Genomic DNA, 21773 nt, shown 5'->3' with positions numbered 1-21773 from the left:
TTTTCAGTTCGAACGCGGATCAAACACCTGCGGCAATAAAAGACGCCAAGACATTCATTTGTAACAGATTTATTCAATTATTCATTCTTTTTCTTTTAAATCTGTGTTGCATAAGTGATCTACAACTATACATCCCGTACCCTTTATCTGAGTACCAACGGACACCATAACCCTTTAAACATTTACAACGACTGTCACGTGAACATAATCATTATCTGAAGAGGACCGACAGGACGTGCTCACAGCCTGCTTTCAAACGGGGAACACAAATATATATATTTAAAAAGAAACACAAATATATTTTAAAAGAAAGTCAAAAACGGTCTAGCTATTATAAAAGCAGAGGAAACCAGCCAGCAAAGCTTCATCCGACGTCACGCGGTGCATTTTGGAACATTCTGATGGAGACTGAACATCAGGCAAATGCTGTTTGTGGTTCCTGCGATAAAGATGCGTTGATCCCTTTATAATAATCTTTCGTTCACGGATAAACAATCTTTATCCCGGATGAATGAAACATGAGGTAATAATGGTCGTTGACTGTGTAGAGATCCAGGGCTTCCTCTTCTGTACATTCACGCCGACTTTCTGTCCGCGACCACTAAAGGAATAGCTCCACGTCATCAGGGAGGTTCAAAATGTCAACTTTTGCACAGTAGAATTTACAAAAAAAAAAGGTAATTACTACATAGCTTTGCGTGCGGAACATCCAGAGAACGTTCCGATCCAGAAATGATCGGACTGAATAGAGCGAGGATATTTCAGTTGTAATATCACGTGACGGCCAGCAGAGGGCGCCAAAGCGCCTCCTCAGCGGCTTCTATTGGCCTCTATTACCAACATCTGATGGTGTTCAGTGTTTAAATAAAAGCTGGTCTAAATTCTTCTTCTTTCCCCAAAACGATAAACTTAACTGAAATCAGTTGGTTTCCAGGCGTTTGCTGAGCTAATTTCTTGACTTTTAATTTTTGTTCTGGACTAAATTCAAGCTGTACTTGCAAGAAAGTGGAGTTTAAAATGCTGGGCTATTCCTGGCACAACAGGCAAAAGTCTCCGGCGCAAATGTCCCTGTGTGGTTGGTGTTTCGAAGGCCTGTCTTATCACATCGCACGCGACCAGTTCTGTCTGCACGTGCGCGGTTCGGTCACAGTCGCTCTGGAGCAGGTCCACACAGAGCCCGGATTCAGACAGGGGTCCCATTTAGGGTGATACGGGAGGAGGTAGTACGGGTCCGCGGCCTGGTCTCAAGAGTCGTCAGTTTATTCAAAGCCCTGCTGTGTTGTGTCTTTTGGGGGTTTTCCTCTTCGCAGGGTGAGACGGACAGATTGAACACGGGCCAAACAAAAAAAGAAGTGCTGCAAACACAACGGCAGAGAAGTCTCTGTTTCCCTGAAAGCAGCTTTGGTGCGACTTCTGCCAAAAGGCGTCCGGCCCCGCAGACAGAACCTCCGGCATTTGGTTCCGAAACCTCCAACTGCGACCAGCCTCGGCCCGCTGCCGGGCCTTCACTGCCCCGACATGTAGGGCCAGCTGATGGAGCTCCCCGATAGCTGCATGTCTCGGATCAGCGTCTCGATGGGGGTCTTGCCCACCAGCCGCATGAAGAAGAGCTGGGAGATGAGGTTGGCCGGAACGGCGCGCAGAGCCGGCAGACGCAGCAGCAGGCGTCCGAAGCGCTGGGGCTGGCTGGGGTACTGAATCCTCTCGTACTCCGTCAGGGCGACCTGGGCCTTCTCCTGCAGCGACTCCACGTGGGCCGGGTCGGTAAGTCCACACGCATCTGTTGAGGAAAACACAGAAAAAAAAATGTGGGTAGTTACGGGATTATTCCACAGTTGGAGGGGGTTCCGAAGCTGCTGCCGCTCACCGGGAGAGAAGAGCGCGATGGCTTTGAGGCAGCTGTATTCCGCCGTGTCCACCTGCAGCCGGTTCAGCTTGTCCACCTGGTCCTGGAAAACCCGGACCTGGTCCATGAAGGACACCACCCGCTCTGCAGACATGGGCGAAGAGTGGAACCCAGCAGCTGCCAGCAGAGGGGCCATGTGTACGGGCAGAGAGGACTGGGCCGCGTTCAGGATGAAGAGCTCGCTCCAGCTCAGCCTCAGCAGCGCCACCTGTGGGGGAGACAGCAGAAAGGTTCCGTGGAGGGTCCGACCCGGGTGAAAAAAGCTACAATTAAAGCAGTGGAGCCGGACCACTCGGCGACAACCACGAGGGCGAAGGTCGCCGGTGTCACGTTAACCGTTAACCTGTTTTACGACGTCGGCAGAAGTTTGACCGCTCTCCGCCCACACCTGACTGACCTGCTCTGATACTGGGAGCTCTGGGAAGTATGGGATGTTCCTGGCCCACTCGATGGTGCTGAACAGGAGTCGGGCGGCCAGCTCGCAGATGCTGTCGATGCCCATGACGGGGGCTCCGCCCGCAGACCCCTGCATCTGTGTCTGCCCGTAGGGGGCGCCGTAGCGGCTGACGGGGTACGGCTCGGCCCGGAGCAACTGGGAGATGAGCTCCGAAACCGGCTGCCCGTTGAAGAAGTCCGGGCCCATGTGACCTGGCACCCCTGCTCCCACGCCACCCGGTAAGGAGTTGGGACTGATCCCTTGCTGGGACGGAGGGATTCGACCTCGTTGGACTGCTGAAAAGAAGAAATGGGAACTCAAACGAGGAGATACTGTATTTATTATTTATTTGAGTGTATACATGCGGTAAAGACAGGTGTGCAGGCTCCTACAGAGCTGGAGCGCCCTCTACTGGTGGCCAACCCACACCACAAACACCCAAAGGAGTAACTTCTTTAATAACTCCTGGATCCAGATTAAATCCTGGCTTCTCACCCAGGTTTGTGCTTAATTTCTCTGCCAATGTTTCTAATGACACAAATGTAAATGTATATATTTACAATCAGACCAAGCTGATGTAAACAAACACGCGTAGCAATCAAACTCGAAAACCAAGGAAATTCCAGCCAGGCGAGTTACAGAAGTTCATTTATAATAAAACAGCTCGTTCTGTTTTAACAGCAGCGTGGCGCCGCTCCACACGTGTCCATAAACACTCCCGGCCGCCTGAAACCGTGGCGAGGAGCGGCCGTTTCCCTGAACCGGCCGGACATTTCCAGGCAACGTGGAAACGGTTTGAACGGCATCACGGCCGCCGTCAGCAGCTCCAGATATAACCTCGGACATACTGACACCTTAGAGCGCTTTATGCGTGAGACGACGTGCGGTGTCCACTGACAGACGGAAATACAATACTCAGGTTATAGGTGAGCAGGGGGCACGCACACATGGGTCTGGAGTTTGGGAGGGAAATAAAAATAATGAGATCATATCGCAGCTAGTGGAGAGGACGACAATATACCCCAACCATTAATGGATCGCTTATTTCAGCTCAACTGTGTAAAATGTGACATTTAATGAGGTTCAAAATTTCAGGAGTAAAGTGTGTTGAGCGCCCTCTGGTGGTGGAACGCGGTACATATTTTTTTCTTTAAAAAAAACGGTCCAACTAGCACTCTCTTATCCCAGACTTTTAAAAAATGATTTGTGTTTCAGAAGCTGCTTCTTTCATTTGATGGATTGGTGATGGAAGAATGGAGCGGCGGACAGAAACATCTCTCGTTTGAAGTCGGCTTTGTAAATGTTTGGGGAGGAAGTTAGTCGGTGACAGCAGCTGCTGGCACTTCAGCGTGTTTGTGGTGTAGTTTTGGCATGTTCTTGGGCTCAGAACCCTGTTGATATGGGTTTACCAGGCTTTGTTTTAGCTTGCTTGCTCACCTTCTTTGCGCATTCCGACACGGAAGCATTTCTTCAGACGGCAGTACTGACACTGGTTGCGGTGATGCTGGTCGATCTGACATTCCCTGTTGGATCTGGGCAAAAGGAAACAAAACATTTACTAACAAAGCGGTTTACATATTTACCACCACCACCACCCCCTCCCCCCTTCTCGGTGACCCCTGCGATGAGTGAACTATGTGAGCCGGTGGGGCTGAAAAGCTATCAAGGCTGTGACCTTTGTAAATCATTGGCCCTGCACGCCCCAGCGCTGCCTTTTACTGCAGGACGAGGCCTGCCAACATTTCACAGAGAGCACTTTCAGAGGCTCAAAAAGACACTTTCCAAGCAGCCTCGGCTCTTTATTATGTGGGGAGGAGGGGAAAAAAACTATATTCAGAGGCTGAGGCTGCTGTTAGCATGAGCAGAGAACAGAGTTGCAACATTCTGTTCCTGCAGCGAAGAATAATGGGAATGTTGACCTTCTGAGGCAATCCATCCTCACATGACAGACCTTCAGGGCTTTCATTTCGTTTTCCTTTTTTTTTTTCCCCCCCAGAGCTGTTTGTGAGATGTACCCAAGGTTGAGACGTATCTTTGAGACAGAAAACGGATTCTTGTACTTTGCAAAAATTGCAAAAAACAAGAAAATTTTTTGCTAAAATTTACTGGGGAAATAATCAAACACAAGAATAAATCCAAGTACGTTTTTTAGCATGAGCTTTGTATCATTGGTGGTTTTCCACCGACCCGTTTCCACAAAACTGATTTATAAACTGCTCTGAACAAAACAACAGCAGCAACAGTCGCTCAGACTACCTGCAGGAGTAGTTGAGGTTTCGCCTGATGCTCCTCTTGAAGAAGCTTTTGCAGCCCTCGCAGGAGAACACGCCGTAATGTTTGCCGCTGGACTTGTCCCCGCACACCACGCAGTCCACCACGCAGGCCTTGTCCTCGTCCCCGACGTCCACGTCGCTGCTCCCGGCCTGAGGTGAGCCCTCCTCTTCCTCCCGCTTCAGGTAAGCCTTGTTCCCGAGCCCATTAGTGTCCCCACTGGGGTTTCCCCATCCCCCGCTCACCATAGCCATATTTTCTGAGAAATGCAGCCTTGTGAGTGGATCATAGACAGACCCACCCTGTCTCCTAGCTACACCCCAAGTCTAGAATTCCAAAAAGCGGAACAGCGGATCCGGCCGATTGGCCCAAGCGGGTCTAAAAGTCCTACAAAGTTGTCGGCGGCTCTTCTTGTGACCTTTCTCCCCTTTGCCGTCTGTGTTGTAATGACCCGGCGCTCCCTCCCCGTCCTGTTTTCTCTGCCTTCTTTAATCTCCCCGCTCCCTCTCTTCTTGTCTTTCACCCGCGCTCGCTGCCCTGACCCCCGATCAATGGCACTCCAGTTCTGAGAAAACTTCAGACCCGCGAAGGACTGGTTCAGAGTTCACGCCGGAGGAGAAGGGTGCCGCCTGGCTCTTTTCACAGGAAACAATAAATTACACCCTGACTCCTCTGCGTCTCCCTCCCCGCTCACTTTCCCCGGTCGTCGAGCACAACGGCAGAAACGGCTCACCTTTCCCCCAGCATGGTGAGGAGGGACGGAAGAGTGGAGCAGCCCCGTCCCTCTCGGCGCATGACTGTCTCCCAGAAGGACGGACGAGTCAGAGCAGAATAAACACCAGCTCCCCTCCAGGCAGGGTTAACTGCCCTGCCCTCTGCTCCAACTTCTAAACTAGTCCAACCAGTTCCGGCTGTGCGGCGGCGGCGGCGGCGTTATCTGCTGATCTGAGCCAGTCCTCCGCCAGACTCGTCGGCCCCCGCCACAGAAGTTAGAGACGACGGCTGGATGTCCAGAATGTCAGTTATTTATATGGCTTCAGAAGAAGAGTAAAGGAACTCCTGATCGCCCGTGTGTCAAACGTCAGAGAGGAAATGAGGTAAAACTGAAGCGGACTCCCTCACAGTCGGCCTCTCCTCTTCTTCTCCTGCTCTGTCGGTGCTCGTCCATCCAGCAAAAACAACCGGAGGCATTCCCTGTCAGCCAGTCACGCTCTCCCGCTGCACACTTTACTATTCTGCCTCTGCTTTCTATTCTCTCCCCCCTCCCCTTCGTTTCTCCCTGCCCGCACCGGCGGCGATAATGTATGCAGGGGGGGGAAAAAAAACAGAAGAAGAAAGAAAGCAGGAAAAACGGTCCCAGACTTGGCGGTGAGGGCCGGACGCTGCGGCGAGCGGCGACGGCAGAGATGGCCTCCTCTCTGGCTGCTCTCGATCCTCTCTCTCCTCCTTTGGGGAGAGTGAGCGTGTGTCTGTGTGCTCAGGGATTTGACACTGCTATTCAAGTCCTGCCGTTGCCATGGCGCTGGATGCCTTATAAGGCCAGTGGAGTCAAAGAGCACAGAGTGGGCTGCAGCCACACACACACACACACACACACACATAGAAGGAATGTGACTGGCTGGCTGCCTGTTTCCCCCCTGACCCCTCACCAACCTGGGGGCAAGGGGGGAGTTAACCCCAACACTGCCGTGAGACAAAGACCGGGGCCTCCAGTCATCACATTGTGAGCACATGGCCCTCACGCTCATGTTCTCCACTACACGCTAATCCCGAGGAATTCCTCCGGCTTTGTTGACCCAACAATAACAGGGAAGGACCGTTGTTGTCGTAGCTGGCGAGCGACTCGTCAGAAGGTTATATGATACGCCAACGGCTCCTTTTTCACACCTGCTGCGCACACTCACAGCCCGGCGCAGAGGATTAACGGCGGTCTGACGCACGCCGCCGTCTTTGTTTGCATGTCGTGCCGCCGCCGCGGTCCAGCTTTGGCCACACAGGAAACACAGGAAATGACTTTGACCAGGTTAAAACTAAAGGTGAGCAAAGGGAAAAAAATGCAAACCTGATGTAGATCCAACAGGTCACAGTCAATACTGTGTAAAAACAAAGAGAAGCCTGGTTAATATTCAGATATTAATGTGCTTTTGATCACATCTCGTCCTCTCCCGTCTCTGAACTGGCTGCCAGCGTGCTTCAAATAGACTCTTCAGCTCAACCACCTGATTAAACTGGCTGGTGTAATCTGATTATTTATTGGCTCTTTTACAGAAATGACCCGATCGGACCTTGGACGTAGCTCATTCGGCCTATTCTACCTCCCTGCCCCGGGGTTGTGCGTGGAGCATTGCCTCCTATTACAGGAATTTGTTAGAAATATAACCAGGAAATGAAAATGGGGCATCTTGAACAGTAAAGAAATGACTCCAAACGTGCAGCCGAGGTGTTCGGCGAATGCGGATCCAGTCACATTCCATCGCTGCTGACGAGGATGCTGCAGCGGAGGCACAAACACAGTCGGGTTACGGAGGTCAGCGCACGTGGGTGGAATTCTGTGTGGGATGTAAACTTTCACATGAGTTCACCGCCCATTGCCGCCGGTCATTCCCCTTCAAGCCCTCTTCAAATGTCACTTCACCTACTGCATCTCCAGTAAGAGCCTCTTCTCTCCCTCCCATTAAAACCAGTCTCCCACTTTAACCAGTCCATTGAGCGACCCCCGTCCTTGAACCGGCCGCTGTAATCTGTCCATTTACAGCCACTAAACGCATCATCATTTTAACACGGGAGGGAAAAATGACCAAGGAAAAATGTCACCAATCAGGCTGAAAGTTCTCTAAGAAGAAAGACGACGTGAAAGGCGTTTTATTGTGGGTCCGGCCTCGGCTGACAGGCCACAAACATCGTGACCGGGGACGGGAAGTGGCCTGACGCCAGGTATTCTGAGAGGAGGCGGAGCTAAACGGAGGTGCAGTGTTGTGTTTGCCTGTGCGACAACATTTGGCTAACGTGGGAGGAACGCAGTCATCAGAGCATTTGTTCGACACGTTAGCCTGAAATGATCTTTGCTGCGTCTGTCGCCCACGGTTGCATCTTCTCCGTTAGGAAACAAACTGGTGCTGCGTAAGTCTTCCATCGCCTTGGCAACCGACTCTGCTCCCGTGGAATTCCTGGCCTGTTTTGTCTTTCATACCAACACTCGTAATTTGAAGGTCTCCACGTCGAAGAGGGAGGACAAAATAAACAGCAAGCGCTGGCAGACAAAGGTCTCCAATAACAGCCTCCAAACAGACCAAAAAGAAGCCCGGTTGCCTGGATCAACGTGCATCACAGAAACGTCCCTCCAGACTGACAAAGCGTGTGTTGGCCTGGTCGTTTCTCTAAAAAATGTCTCCCTGTCTGCAAGAGCCGGGACTTGTTTTGCTCCCGTTTGGTCTTTTGGTCGTGACCATAAGGTAACTTTAACCCACATCCGTCACAGCGAGACTCATTGTGCTTGGATTGGCCTTTTGTTTGGTTTAACAGTAATCAGGGGCCAAGCTAAGCTGCCGCTGCCGCTGCCGCTGCTACAGGGCTGTGGGACGAAAGAGAGACAAACATATAGAACATGTAGCAGGTATGAAGTCTGCAGCATCACCTGTGATTTATTATTGTTGTTAATATTGTTGTAGATTTATTCAATAATCAATCAATCTTTATTTATACAGCGTCTGTTACAATCAAAATTGTTTCTGGGCGCTTTCCAGAATCCCAGGGCCTGACCCCCAACAAGCAACGGTGGCATGGAAAACCTCCCCTTTAACAGGAAGAAACCTTGAGCAGGACCAGGCTCATGTAGGGGGACCCTCCTGCTGATGGGGGGGCTGGGTAGAGAGGGAGGAGAAGGGGGAGGACAGGTAGAGGAGAGAATAGGCAGAGAAATACATTAATTATATTAATTATAATAAACTGCCGGTAGAATTGAGAGGGTCAGCAGGGTCAGAGGTCAGTAGGTCAGCATACACCTATGGTACAGTAAATATTAAGACACAGTGAGGTGAACAGGGACAGGTAAAGTGTGTGTGTGTGTGTGTGCCTCCTTGTTTTGTTCACGAAATTTTGGTATCAAATTTCAGCCTTCAATCATTTTTATAGTGAGAGCATTTTGGCTGGTCCCCACTTCAAAGGCCTGTTCGAGGGTTAGGAGTGGGTTTAGGTTAGAGTTTGGGAGTTAGTTGGGATGGTTTGGGTTAGTGTAGAGAGCTGGGTAATGTCTTATGTCTACAAGGATAGAAATACGAGGATGTGTGTGTGCTTGTTGAGAATCCACAGCAGTCGACTTCACACTGAGAGCTGCTGCATTCTTGACCTGCAGTTCAAAGGGCACAATACACACACACACACGCACACACACACACACACACACCTGGGGCTCAGCAGTTTCGTGGTAAGGTAGGTCAATGACTTACCCTTTTTGACATTTAAAGCAAAGAACATTTGTGTGTTTTTCTGCAGTTGTGCCAGTTTGTTTGTTCTGTGAGGACAAAACAAAGTATTTGTATCGATGAAGGAAAATTTGGCGATTCAGAAACTGGGCTTAAGTTTTAACTTGCAAGAGAAGCGGTGGACAGAAGCACATGACTCCGCAGCTCCTTCCTCATTAGTCCCCTAACACACACACACACACACACACACGCGCGCACACACACACACACACACACACACACACATTCCCGGGGCCAATGATGGAGCAATTTAAAAACAGAACCTGTCAAAGAAAAGCATCTGCCGGGTGACTCTGGAGAAATGTGCGGCGTCCAATCAATATCTGCCCCCCCCCCCCCCACGACCTCCTGGAGTTGGTGGGAAACTTCCCTCTTGGTGCTCTTTTGTTGTTATTCTAATGGCCTGTGTTGTCTTTGGTGAACCAAGATGTCAACCCAACGTTAGCACACTCGCTCCAGCGTCGGTTCCCATGAGTCCGCGGTCAAAATAAGATACACCGAGTCTGGAAACAAACCCTTGAATTCACTCAACCTTTGTCCTCATTAGTATTTAAATTCTCTAAATTTCCTGGTGCTCATCCGCAGGCCGCTGTTGTACTTCCTGCTTCACACGCTTCAGTTGTGTTTGGGGCCACGGTTTGGAAACGGTAATCTGCCAAAAGAAATGCTAAATCAGCGATTCATTCCCTCGCTGCTCCATATTTTCTCCATCGGATTAGGAGTTGCCACCGGCGGGGGCCGGCCGGCGGGTTTAAAAGATGGATTTTTAGACAGGGTATTAAAAGCTAACGCTCTCTGCAGCCACAACACGCTCCAGCGCGCTGAAAACCAGCTTCAGTCTCCGGTAAATCTCAATCTGCTGCTCCCCGATAGTGCCCTCTGCTATTGGCCACACGCCGTAGAGGTCAATTAAGTTGCTTAGGAGGACAGGAAAATTAACCTGATTAGCTGAGCGAAGACGACTCAAATGCTTTAATGGGATTAGGATGAGGCCCCTCCCGTGGCCACCTTTCCTCCCTAAACACCTTATTGCTGTAATCTAATGTTCACAAACCAGTTGACCCTTTTAGCTCCTCGTGTTCTGGACGCCTTGACGACAGCGACCCGGGTCGAGGGGGTTCTTTGAGAGGCCTGACGCAGGGTTAACATCAACACTGAGACGTCCCTGGTCTTCGCCATGGCGAGGACGCCTGTTGTCAGGCATTATCGGAGTGGGCGCGAGCACAAAGCGGATGTGGTCGCCCGTTTGATTGAGGTCAAATCTCTTTGGCGCCCCTCCCCGGGGCCGACCAGAGCACAAAGCTCAGGAGGGAGGTGTCAGGTCACCGTGGCGATGAGATAAAGAAGGTGACAGGTGAGCTAATGGTTCTGAGAAGAAGAGAGGCAGGAGCTGAGCAGTTTATACAGCTTAGAGAGGGGAAATATTAAAATGAGGGAGGGATGGAGGGAGCAAATGAGTTGACCTTAAACCCCCGGGTCACTGCCCCCCCTCCTCCTGCATGTGTGTGTGCGACTGCTCCCACCCCCACCCTGATTGACAGCCCCTGTTGACTAATAATGCTTCAAGTATTTTTCCCAGGCACTAAAATACTCCCTGACCAGGCTTCCACCCAGCCTGCTCCAGAGGGGGGTGGAAACGTGTCCGTAAATATGGGGCTGAACCAACACCACCCGGGGGGGGCGAGACCCAGTTTTCTCGCTTTTGTCATCTCTCCTGATCACTTCTGCACTTTTACTTTACTACATTTTCCACGATGATTCTAATTATTTATGCTAAAATAAATACAGATTGGTTTTTGTTTGCAGGATTTCGTTGCAGGACAATTTAAAATAAAAGTACATCGCAGCTTACTGAGAATGTTTTATCTCTTTGGGTAATTAAGATGCCTTTTTTTTTAAAGCTGTGATTCAGGACTTCAGGTAAAAACAAATGAGGATTTTCACAAAACAATCCCAGTTTTCTTAAATCAAATTACCGTTACATTTGCGTCCATAACTGGGTCAGTTGTGTGAAATGTTGCTGTGGTAAAAGTGATAAAAGTTTGTTGTGGGTGTGTTTTGTGTCGCTCCTCTTCCAGCGTCCCAGTTCGGCACGAGTCGCCCTGGTGGAACTGACCTTTTTTGTGACTTTTGGCTGTTTCTTTGATATAAGAGTCACTCCGGGGTTACGAAGATTGTGTCGTCCACAAAACCTTTGATGAACTCAGAAGCTTTACGCGGATCTGCGAGCGAGCCGATGCCAAATTGAACAATAATTGTTTCATCTGTCCTCGTGGCGACTATTGCCACAATGGTGACCTCGAGGAACATGTGTGTGTGTGTGTGTGTGTGGGGGGGGGGGGTGTCAAGAGCGGCCCCTGTGCTCTGACCTTTGCACGGGAAAGGGCAAGCTCAGGCAAAAGTCAGGGCGTCAGGGTCTCGCCACCTCGTCTGCCGCTCTGAACCCTCCATTCACGGGCTAACACAACAGCCAGGCATCAACGCGACCCTGTGGGCGTGACACTCAACCTTTGCCTTAACCTCCTGACCGCCGGTCACAGCTGCAGCTGACCGGCTCGGGCGGGTCAGGCCACGAGGTCGGCCGCACGGGTGAGAGGGGATGGAGGTGATTGAGAGATGAAGAGACTGGAGATCGAAGGAGAGGAAATTAAATCAAGAGAGGAGGACGTGTTCCAGCATTTCTGCACGATAGGCGGGTTTTAATGCGTCCGATCTGCATTTCAAGACCGACGTTTAAATGGCAGATCACGGCTACACGGGTTTGCAGCTTCTCAGTGAAAATAGAACAAAAACAGAGCTTAAAAAAAGATGAAAAGAACTAGCAAAGAGCAAAGAAGACAAACAGTCTGGCCAACATTTTTGTGCACGCATCATATGTGCCATTGTCTCCTTGACCCCCCGGGTCAGATCTTTGTCACGTCAGCTTCAAAAAGTCAGCTTGTATGGAGAAAAAAAAAGGGGCATGTGTGCACTTGAGGTCAGGCCCGCGCCCCTCGCTGGGGTCAGCCCTCGAGTCAGCCTTACAAATTCATAAGTGCATGACAGCTGCTCTCTGAAGGACGGGCCAGCGTCTTGTGATGCGTGACTCACGTTAGGCAAGTTAAGCTTCGGAATTCTGATCATTTCACTGGTAATTGCGGTCAAGAATGCGGTTCTGGCCGTACTTTTCATGTAGTTTAGCCCTTCAGGAGGAGACGAGAGCGGCCTCGAATAACCGCGATAGCTCCCATTTTTCTGCGCTGATATAAACAAAAGTATCTCCACAATAAAGTCGACGCGCATGAAATCATCCAGGAAATCTAGGAGGCGGCCAAAACCGCTAACCAATCGGAAGCCTGATGATCTACAGCAGATCGAGGTAACATAAGGAGACATCAGCTGAGGAAAATAACTGTTAAAGCACAAAATATATAAAATACTACATAAGATTAAAACTAGCTGCAGAGTACATTTGAGTCAGATGACGTCGGTGATTAGTTTGATTAAGCAATATTAAAAACGTCTCTTTCGTCGGCTACATGTCATAGAACCGTCTCCTCCCTCCGCCACTCCGAGGACTCCTCTGCAGGGTTGGCTGTCCCTTTCTGCTGCTGACTCTCCGTCATGGCCGCCACTTTCTGCTCCAGCCGCCACACCTGCTCCCGGTACTTCCTCCGAATCTGCCGGTAGGAACTCAAGGCCTTACTGGAAGAGAGACGCCCCAGCAGGATGAAATTACCGAGCTCTCCGGCAGCAGGTCTCGGCTGTACACATGTGGAACTGGGACAGTTGGCAGGAGCGTGTGTGCTGGTTTCCACACTCTTCTCCGGATGTTTACCTGTGAGCTTGTGTGAGTCGAGCGATCTGCTCTGCGTTGTCCCTCCTGGGGGGGTTACTGTCGGACAGAGCCGAGTTCAGTGAGTCCTGGACCAAAGCCAACCTCTTCTTCAAGGCTTGTTCCCTGGAAACAGAGGATTTAAGTGGCTGAAACAGGCTAACACATCGTTAGCTTAGATGGACGTATGCTAAGAATAAATATGTTAGGATACAGCTGAGTCATATCTTTATTTAGCCACGATAGACTCTCTAAATATTCACTTTCTTCTGCGTGCCTTTACCTAATGATGGGTTTTTATTGCGCCACCTACAGCCTGGTTGAATAAATGAATGCTATTATCAATAACAAGTTAAAATCACAGAAATTCGTATGCTCATATAAAAATAGAATGCTAATAAACACGTTTAAATATTATTTAATCATTTAAGTGGCTCCAGGTGACGGCTGTAAGTCGGTAACTGCACTTTGTTCTCGTCTTGTATGTGTGTAAAGCATTAATTTAATCAATGGAAAAAGGAACTTGGACTGGTTTTGCTGGGCGATATGGATAAATGGCCTGACTATATATTTTGTGTTCTGTGTGAACTTGTAACAGTTTGTCATGCGTGGAGGTAAAATCAACCCCGGCAGGGGTAAGACATCTGTTTGACCTTTGACCTCAGAGACGGGGGGGGGGGTCTCACCTCTGCAGAAAGGCCTGCAGTTCTTTCAGAATGGGTCTGGCTCCCGCGACGTCCCCGTCACTCCCCAGTTTCTCACAAAGCCGCTGCAGAAACGATCAAGGATTAAGAGGGTTAACGGACAAAACCCCGTTTAAGGCGCTCGTGCGCGGCGACGCCCGGGCGGGGCAGCGGTCGCTCCTGAAAGCGACCTTTTGTCATTGGACGATGACAGCGGCGCTCCGCTGGATGAATCTGTGCTGCTGCAGCGGCAGGACAGGCCAGCGGGAGACCTTGTAGAACTAAAATATCCTCCTTATCCTGGAGGGATTCTGCTTTGATAGAAACATGATTTCCCATGTGGGACAGCCAGAGATGAGTCGGCTCTGCCACAGTAGACCAAAGTCTTGCTCCCTGTCGTCGCTTTCACCTTGAAAACTCCAGGAGTCCATCGTACCTGTTGTTCACTCTTGCAGTCCTGCAGCTCCTCTCTGAGGCTTTCTGGTACAAGTGTGCCCGTCGCCTCCTGGGCCTTGTGGGCCATTAAAGTCCACTCCAGACACCTCAGCTCCTTCTCCTTGATGCGGACTAAAGCTCTCAGGTCAGACATCTCATCCTGAATTATGAATTAACACAGCATCAACGCGGATGTTAAGTGATTTCCAGGATTTATTAGCTCGTACCCTGACAGCGACCAGCTCGTAGAAGAGCGAAGCTTTCTCCTTCTTTGCATCGGCCACCCTGGCTCTCGCACCCGCCTGCTGACCAGTTCTCAGCCCGATTTCTGCCTCGGTCCCTGGACTTGGTTTGGGCAGACAGATGGCCGCCCGGTCCCTCTTCAGGAGCTCTATTCTCTGACGGAGCGTGGCCTCTCGCTCCAAGGGCTCAGGTGTGCTGCAGGATCGAATGAGTACAGAAGTGTTGGGCTCGTACCAGAGTGCCTGACGATGTCTAACTGGAATGTCACCTGTGCCCCATGCGACCCCTTCTTTCAGCCTCCTCGGTAACTCCTGCTGTCGAGAAGGAGGTGGACATCTCCTCAGTTTCCATCCTCCCCAGAGGACTCGCTGAGCTGTCGTGCTGCTGCATGTCACCGTCGGCCTCTGACAGCAAGAGCAATAACCACACTTACATACTAACCATACTACTCTCTCTCAGATGTTACGTATAAATACTGTACAATGGAGCAGAAAACACGTCTTTTCCTCTAAGATGAGCACTAATACTTCACTGAGGACTTGGTTAATACTTGTACACAGGATTCACACCTGCCGAGTGTGTGTGCAGAGGGGTGCTTCGCTGTTTCTGGGCGTCGCACAGTGACAGCAGCTCGCTGTAGGTCTCCTCACACTCCAGACTGCCAAACATAAAGACAAAACCCTGGTTTACATCTCAAAATTCAACCGGTCAGACTGCTGATGGGGCATTAGTGTGCAAACGGGTCGCATGTGTGTGTGTGTGTGTGCGTGTGTGCCTGTGTGTGTGTGTGTGTGTGTGTGTGTGTGGGTGTGTGTGTGGGGGGCACCAGTAGCGGAGAGCTGTCTGCAGGGCCGAGCAGTCAGCTTGGAGTCTTCTCACTGTGACGCTGATCTGTTCCGACTCGACTCTCCTTCGCTCCAGAGCTGCAGTCAGCCTTTCGTTTTTGGACTTCAGTCTTTCAATGTACCTGAAACAACGTTGTTATAGTTTCTCCATTTTATTGAATATTCCCCAATAATATTGAGCTTCGTCGACCCGTTGAGCGAATCAAATATAAACTTGCACTGATGTCATTATGATGATGTTACAGTTAGTATTCGTGATTATTTTTATCCAGGTTTATTTATCTCCTGGAATAAAGAACCAACCAAGGATGGAAATGTATTTTTTCAAGGTAATTTGTGCACAGGTTTATGACAGTTTTAACTGGCTAAAGGTTGCTGTACACTTGGGTTATATTGACAAACTTGACTAATGTGATTCCAGTATTTGACGGCCAGCTCCTCAGACTCACCGGTTTAGTCGCTCTGTCTCACAGTCCAGGCTGATCGGAGGGCTGCAGGAGTTACCTGAACCCAGAGAGGAGCTGTCCCCACCCGGGGATACAGGTGCCTCTGACCTGGATGTTCTCCGGTGCAGGAGAGGAGATCCAGGGAAAGGAGGAGAGGCCCAGTCTGGACTGAGAGCTCCAGACCGGTAAGACGGAGATCGACGGCCTGACCTCCAGGCTTTGTGGTACCCAACAACCTGGAAAGCAATCGTATTAAATTCTGTCCTCTTAAAATGTGGTGATGTCTTACAGAGTTCTCCACACCTTGTTCTTCTCCTCCTCCTTCAGACCGATGTTCTGCGATCTCTCAAGCTCCTCCTGAGAATCACATGTCTCCAGGTCCAAAATGTCCTCCTGATAGAGGTCCGTTGACAGCCCAGAGGGGCATGAAATGCCAAACTCTCTCTCCATGTCCTCCAATAGCTGCAACCCACGATCCAGAATTATCAGAATGACAACCTGAGTCTTAAGATCTGACGTCTATACAATGCAACTATCCTATTACAATAGCTGAAACTCATTTCCACCCTCTCCTATGAAAATGTTAGTTTCAAAAGCAGCTGAAAGTTGTAACAGTGTAGGAGGAGTCGATCTGTCACAGTGCACCATTTTGACATTTGCAGTCATAATAGATGAAAGAAATGAAAGGATTGTGAGAATTTGGTCCGTTTTAATACCTGTGTAGCCTTGGTCCAGCTCTCCTCAGCTGCCTTCAGCTGTTGTTGGTGCTTACGCCTGTCAGATGCTGTGATCGGAGCGGCCCAGGACCTCTTAGAGCTGATGGAGTCCTCCACGGAAGCCAACACCTCCTGCAGTTTGGACCACACCACACCTCCCCCTGGTGGCAGAAAACGTAACTGCACTGAAGGTGGATTTTAAGTGAACACGGGCTGGTTTTCCACTGTTTTCCAGGCTTATATTTTAAGATCATATTAGTGTCTTTCAGTATTGGAAATAAGACTCTAAAGTCCGTTTTACTCAACCTCGGCTGCTCAGTGGAGGCTTAGACGTAATTGCAGAAGAGGCGTTTATTTCTGGGATGCTCCTGGCCACCCTGTGGGACAGCAAGTCTGGAACCAGGGGCTTGGGTGATCCTGGTGATCTCAGATCTGCAACTTCACTTAGGAATAGAAAATAACAATAACAGAAAATAGGTGATTTTTTTTTTAAAGTTGTGTTTTTTAAGCAACTTAGCTCAGCAATAACATAAAAATATGAGTCCATTTAAAACTTGACTTTGCCTCTCTCGTATTACCTCGGGGGCTTCAATGAGCCCATTTTCTTGTTGAGTTCGGCAATGATTCTGAGCAGCGTGCCCATTTCAGCCTCACACTGTGCCAGCTCTGCTGGCGAAGGGCCGAGGTTTCCTGTGGGGTCAGATCCCTCCGTGTCAAAGGGCATTTGTTCGACTGCTGTGATTGCCTCCCTGTCAAACCTCGACCCAGCGTCCAGACTGTCACATCTCACCAGCCGGAAATCCTGCAGAAATATGACGCAGTTTAAGATGGCATAAAAGGGTCAGAGTGACTTGACTCAAAAACATATAAACATACAGTATGTAGGCCTATTCTTAATTACAAATCTGTTAACAAGTTCTCATAATCAAAAAATAGATTCTTGAACTAGCACTGTTATTTAGCAGCTATTGTAGTGGTGGAGGAAAAGGAGGAAACTAAAACATCCTGCGATCAAACTTCCTGTCCGGTAAATATTTTCTTTTGTTGTGTACAAAGACTGTTGGGTAAAACTGTTGGGTATTATATGGAATTATAAAAATAAAATATTATACTTTATTATATTATACTAACTGGAATGTTACTGTGTGTGGTGTTAGTTTTAAAAAGAGTTTTAAATGTTTATAATAGTAGAAAGGACCCTCTCCGTGTGTTGTAGTGCTCAAAATTATAAGTAGCACAAGACTTTCAAGGAAAACATTAAAACGTTGTCAACTTACCTCCATACTTCTTGGCCTTGGTCGTCTACAGTAAGGATTTGCTTCCAAAAGCTGCTATTCACCGGCTAAATACCTGACCGAAAAATGAATAGCTTTTTCTTCAGTGTGTTCTGTTTCGATATTTTCCAATAATAGGTCACTGGTGCAGGCTGCTGTGCAAATAGATGCCCAACAGTGTTTCACGCGTTGAATGAAGTAAGTGGAAAACACTCAGAAAGTCATCCCCACCCATTGCCTGTCACTGTGTCCTTTCCTGTTTTGGTCACACTTAGCTTCCTTTTTAAAGGGAGGCAATGATAGCTGCTAGCCTCTCTGCAAAACATAGAATATGATTTGATACGTAATAATATGATAATATGATTTGTAGTAATAATACAAAAAAGTAAAAATAAAAATAATAATTCCATTAGTTAGACTAAAGCAAGTGCATATTTGATTATAACATTAAAAATTTAAGACAACACTAAAAACACAAATGTGCAGATAACCGAAATACTAAATGTGAACTTATCGCGCATTGATTTTAATGCTACTAAAAACAATTCGATAGTACTTCATTACCCACAATGCAGCGGTACTTCCTGAATTACGTGCTTCCGGTGAGGAAGTTGTTCGGTTAGACTACTAAATGCTACAGCTACCTCATCGCTGAAATACTTGGCAAATGTAAATGAATTTCGCATCAGTCGCATTTTAGAAGTTCAGCAGTAGTCGGTCATGTAAGTCATTTTGCACGTATAACCATAAAACATTTTACAGGTATCGACTTGTCTACAGTGCTCTAATTTCTCTGGAAGCTAGCTAATGCTAACGCTGTGGCCAAACGTCAACAGCCTGTGTTAGCAACAACAATGAATGCTGCAGAGCGTGAAAAGCAGTGAACAGATCTCGGGGCTGTCGCCCATTTCATTTGTTTATTTTTTAATAATACAAATTAAACACAGTTTAAATATGTTTTATCTATCGAATGTCGTCATGTGTGAAAAAACTGAGCACTCAAACGTTGGTATTATTTTCTTAGCACCCTGTGGATCCATGGAGACGCCAGAACCAGGTCCAGCAGATGGAGAGGAACATCTGGTGGAGCTGCGTCCTCGGACACGTTCCAACCCGGAGGGAGCTGAGGACCGTCGCAACAGCACCGGCAGCCTTGGTGGAAACACGAATCCAAACATATCCCAGTCGGCTGTGGGCAATCGTGTCGAGGGGGAAGGTGAAGCTTCGACCAGTGACAGTACTCCCAGTTCCACCACCTCAACAGTGTCCGCTGCTGCAGCCCAGTCCGCAGCACCTACTGCGGTGGTGACCGCTGCAGCTGCAGCCGGGCCCACGGTGCCTCTGTCCGCTGCTGCAGCCGCAACCAAAGACCGATCAAAGCCCACGCAGCAGCAGCCCACACTGCCCACCCCGGTGCCTCCCCAGACAGAGTACCAGCTCAGAGTCCCTCGCGTCAACTGTCCAGAGAAAGTGGTCAGTGTGCTTTGCCATATGTCCTCTAAAATTTAAGACATTCTTTTCCTACATTTTTTTTTTTTTAATTCTGTGGTGTTGGCAGATCATCTGTTTGGACCTCTCTGACGAGATGTCTTTGCCAAAGTTGGAGTCCTTCAATGGGTGAGCTTTACAAAAGAAAATCAGCTGATGCATTTTTAGCATTTTGCGCTAACTTGGTTGTACGTTTAGGTCTAAAACGAATGCCCTCAACATATGCCAGAAGATGATTGAGATGTTTGTCAGAACCAAACACAAGATTGACAAGCGCCACGAGTTTGCCCTGGTTGTTGTGAACGACGATGCACTTTGGGTGAGTAGAGGAGCATCTCAACCAACCTGTGCACGCTCTCCTCTCATCTCAAGTATGTATGCGTGTGTCTCAGTTATCAGGCTTCACTTCTGACCCCAGGGAGCTGTGCAGCTGCCTCTATGACCTCGAGACCAATGTGTGTGAATCTTTCAGTATCCTTTGAGTCTCCTTCACATCTAAAGCAGATGCACATCATACATGGGGATTTCCTTGTTCGATTTGAGCCTTAACCGTCCTGTCTAGACCTGGAAGATCTTCTGAATGTAATGTAAGTCCTGTCTTACTGTAATCACTGCTACGCTCATAATATTGTTGACTGAATTATGTCACTCTGTTGTCTGTAGCCGTCAGAAGATCGAGCTGCCGTTGATGGAGAACGTTCAGACCATCCCTCCCCCGTATGTGGTGCGGACTGTGCTCATCTATAGCCGTCATGCGGGACAGCTTCAGTTCAACCCCTCAGAGGTGTTGAGTGTAAGTTAAGAAAACTGCTGGCGCGTCAGTGTAAATTTGACATTTTACTACGCTTCTAGTTTCTCACCAAAGCTCTGAAACCGTTCTGCGTTTGTGCCACAGAAGATGCTGCAGTCTCCCTACTTTTTCTTCGACGTTGTCTACTTACACAACGGTGTGGAGGAGCAGGGGGACGAAGCCAGCTGGAGGGTGAGAGAAGCAGCTGAAGGGTCGCGTAGGAGTTTGGATGGGTGTTTTAGTCTGTTTATGTCAATTATTGCTTTATCTTTGTTGCAAAAACCCATGTTTTTATTGGCAGTCATACTTTAAAAAAATATGTCCAAGCTTGGACTACAAATACACTGTCTATTTTACATATATTGTATTGTTGGCATCTTAATGCTAATACTTATGTTAAAAATACATTACTGCGGTAACTCTGGGACCTTCCATGTCTGTGGGTCTAATAAGAGATTTATAACGTAAATTATATATTTGTTGGCTCAGGATTTTAACTTTCTCTAAAATGTACTTTCAGAAAAATATGATTTTAAAGTTAGAGTCATGACTAATTTTATAAGAATAATTAGCAAAACTAAATTTTAATTTCGATTCAACTACTATTTTTTGTTGTAAAAATATTTTATGTGGTAAAAATATTTTGGAAAATCCATTTTCAACCACAAGAGGGCGGTGTTACACCTGTATCCGTCACCGGTAATGAAATTGAAATGTCCTATTTCTTACTGAGATTTAGGGGACCGATTCATTGCTTTTAATCTAATTTAAAAATGGAAATGCGCGATCGAGGAATAATCTGCATCAGTAAAGGGTTTCAGTTCTCTGATTTGTCTTCTCTCTCCAGGAAAACGACTTCTCTTTCTGCAACCTTGACTCTAAGGGAATGTGCTATCGCTTTGAAGTTTCCATGAGCGGACCCGCTATCGAGCTGCACAACTGCATGGCCAAACTTTTGGCTCACCCTTTACAGAGACCTTTCCAGAGCCATGCGTCGTACAGCCTGTTGGAAGGAGAAGACCCACAGGACATCGAGGCAACTGTCTGAAGCTGGCTTCTCCACAAATTGCTTCACAGCAATAATTTTATAAGACTGTTCGGGTCGAGCTGCTGTAAATTCAGTTCCATAAAGAAATCATTAAATATTCTAAGGTGAAAAATGATGGAATGGTTTTGTTGTAAATCTACTGGGGAAGGGCTGGGCTTCGTTAAAGGATCTCTCAATGTTTTTTTTCTTCTTTCTAATTTCTGTCTGTGTTTCCGAGTGAAAGCAAATCAATACTCTCCCATTTGTCTGTTTCTGAAATGTGTTTTTTATATTTTAAACTGTTGTTTTCAATCATTTTCCATTCTTATGTCACACAGATGAATGTACATAAATGTAGAACTTTTGAGACATTTCTCTGTAGCACCGGTTGATTGAAAGATTGTGGAAGAGAAACGCGCCCCTTGAACCGCCAGTGTAGCTGCTCTTAAAACACTGGACAGACGAGCTTTTTGAAAATATCCCCTTGTATTAAAGGCTTAAGTCCAAGTCTCTTGCGGTTGTTTTGGGATTTTTACCAGCAGGTGGCGGAAAATCCCTGTTTTATCAGCAAGAGGCTATTAAATAATGTAAAATGTCACTTTTTCTGTGTGTAACTCGATTTAAAAGAGTTTGAGTTCATCAGTGTGAAACAAAACCACGTACTTAAATTCAGACATTTGATCGATGACCTCAACTTAATTGCTCAAAAACCTCCCTCAGTTATTAATGGACGTAATGATTTAAAATGTCCTGACTTGAAATATAGGAAACCATCCAAAAATATAGGAAAGAACCTTAGTAAATTAAACGAAAGCCTTAATTGTGGTTATGTGATACCGGTTTTAGCTGCACTCAAGACCTTTTTAACGCCACGGCAACAATAATTTGACGTCTTAAGGATTTATTCTCATCGTCATT

General features: G+C 47.9%; 3 protein-coding genes across 5 annotated transcripts; 1 reads left to right on the top strand and 2 right to left on the bottom strand.

The window, feature by feature from the left end:
- Positions 1-53: 53 nt before the first annotated feature.
- On the bottom strand, positions 54-4867 carry nr2f6b (nuclear receptor subfamily 2, group F, member 6b). Of its 2 annotated transcripts, none has more exons than XM_003978058.3 (5): positions 4599-4867; positions 3780-3874; positions 2304-2638; positions 1868-2114; positions 54-1780 (listed from the first exon to the last, which is right to left on the bottom strand). In XM_003978058.3, exons 1-5 carry the CDS (start codon positions 4865-4867, stop codon positions 1506-1508), a joined length of 1221 nt encoding a protein of 406 aa, XP_003978107.1. In that variant the 3' UTR covers positions 54-1505. The 2 variants fall into 2 exon arrangements, with proteins under 2 accessions (XP_003978107.1, XP_011617660.1); XM_011619358.2 differs by having other exon boundaries at positions 1506-1780; positions 2304-2635.
- A 6600-nt stretch (positions 4868-11467) lies between these two features.
- On the bottom strand, positions 11468-17795 carry ushbp1 (Usher syndrome 1C binding protein 1). The gene is made up of 14 exons (XM_011619357.2): positions 17554-17795; positions 16855-17078; positions 16583-16719; positions 16277-16437; positions 15864-16022; positions 15564-15796; positions 15096-15236; positions 14839-14927; positions 14538-14673; positions 14254-14464; positions 14028-14186; positions 13595-13677; positions 12912-13034; positions 11468-12778 (listed from the first exon to the last, which is right to left on the bottom strand). Exons 1-14 carry the CDS (start codon positions 17557-17559, stop codon positions 12616-12618), a joined length of 2025 nt encoding a protein of 674 aa, XP_011617659.2. The 5' UTR covers positions 17560-17795; the 3' UTR covers positions 11468-12615.
- Positions 17796-18132: 337 nt separating this feature from the next.
- Positions 18133-21362, top strand: babam1 (BRISC and BRCA1 A complex member 1). Of its 2 annotated transcripts, none has more exons than XM_029828660.1 (9): positions 18133-18272; positions 18575-19023; positions 19109-19167; positions 19237-19357; positions 19431-19509; positions 19601-19625; positions 19702-19831; positions 19937-20020; positions 20676-21362. In XM_029828660.1, the coding sequence occupies exons 2-9, from the start codon at positions 18589-18591 to the stop codon at positions 20874-20876; spliced, it is 1134 nt and encodes a 377-aa protein (XP_029684520.1). In that variant the 5' UTR covers positions 18133-18272; positions 18575-18588; the 3' UTR covers positions 20877-21362. The 2 variants fall into 2 exon arrangements, with proteins under 2 accessions (XP_029684520.1, XP_003978106.1); XM_003978057.3 differs by having other exon boundaries at positions 19934-20020.
- Positions 21363-21773: the final 411 nt, after the last annotated feature.

Source organism: Takifugu rubripes, chromosome 20, assembly GCF_901000725.2.
Source record: "Takifugu rubripes chromosome 20, fTakRub1.2, whole genome shotgun sequence".
Taxonomy (NCBI): Eukaryota; Metazoa; Chordata; class Actinopteri; order Tetraodontiformes; family Tetraodontidae; genus Takifugu; species Takifugu rubripes.
The sequence above is the reverse complement of the archived record's forward strand: the minus strand, read 5'-3'. Positions and strand labels throughout refer to the sequence as shown.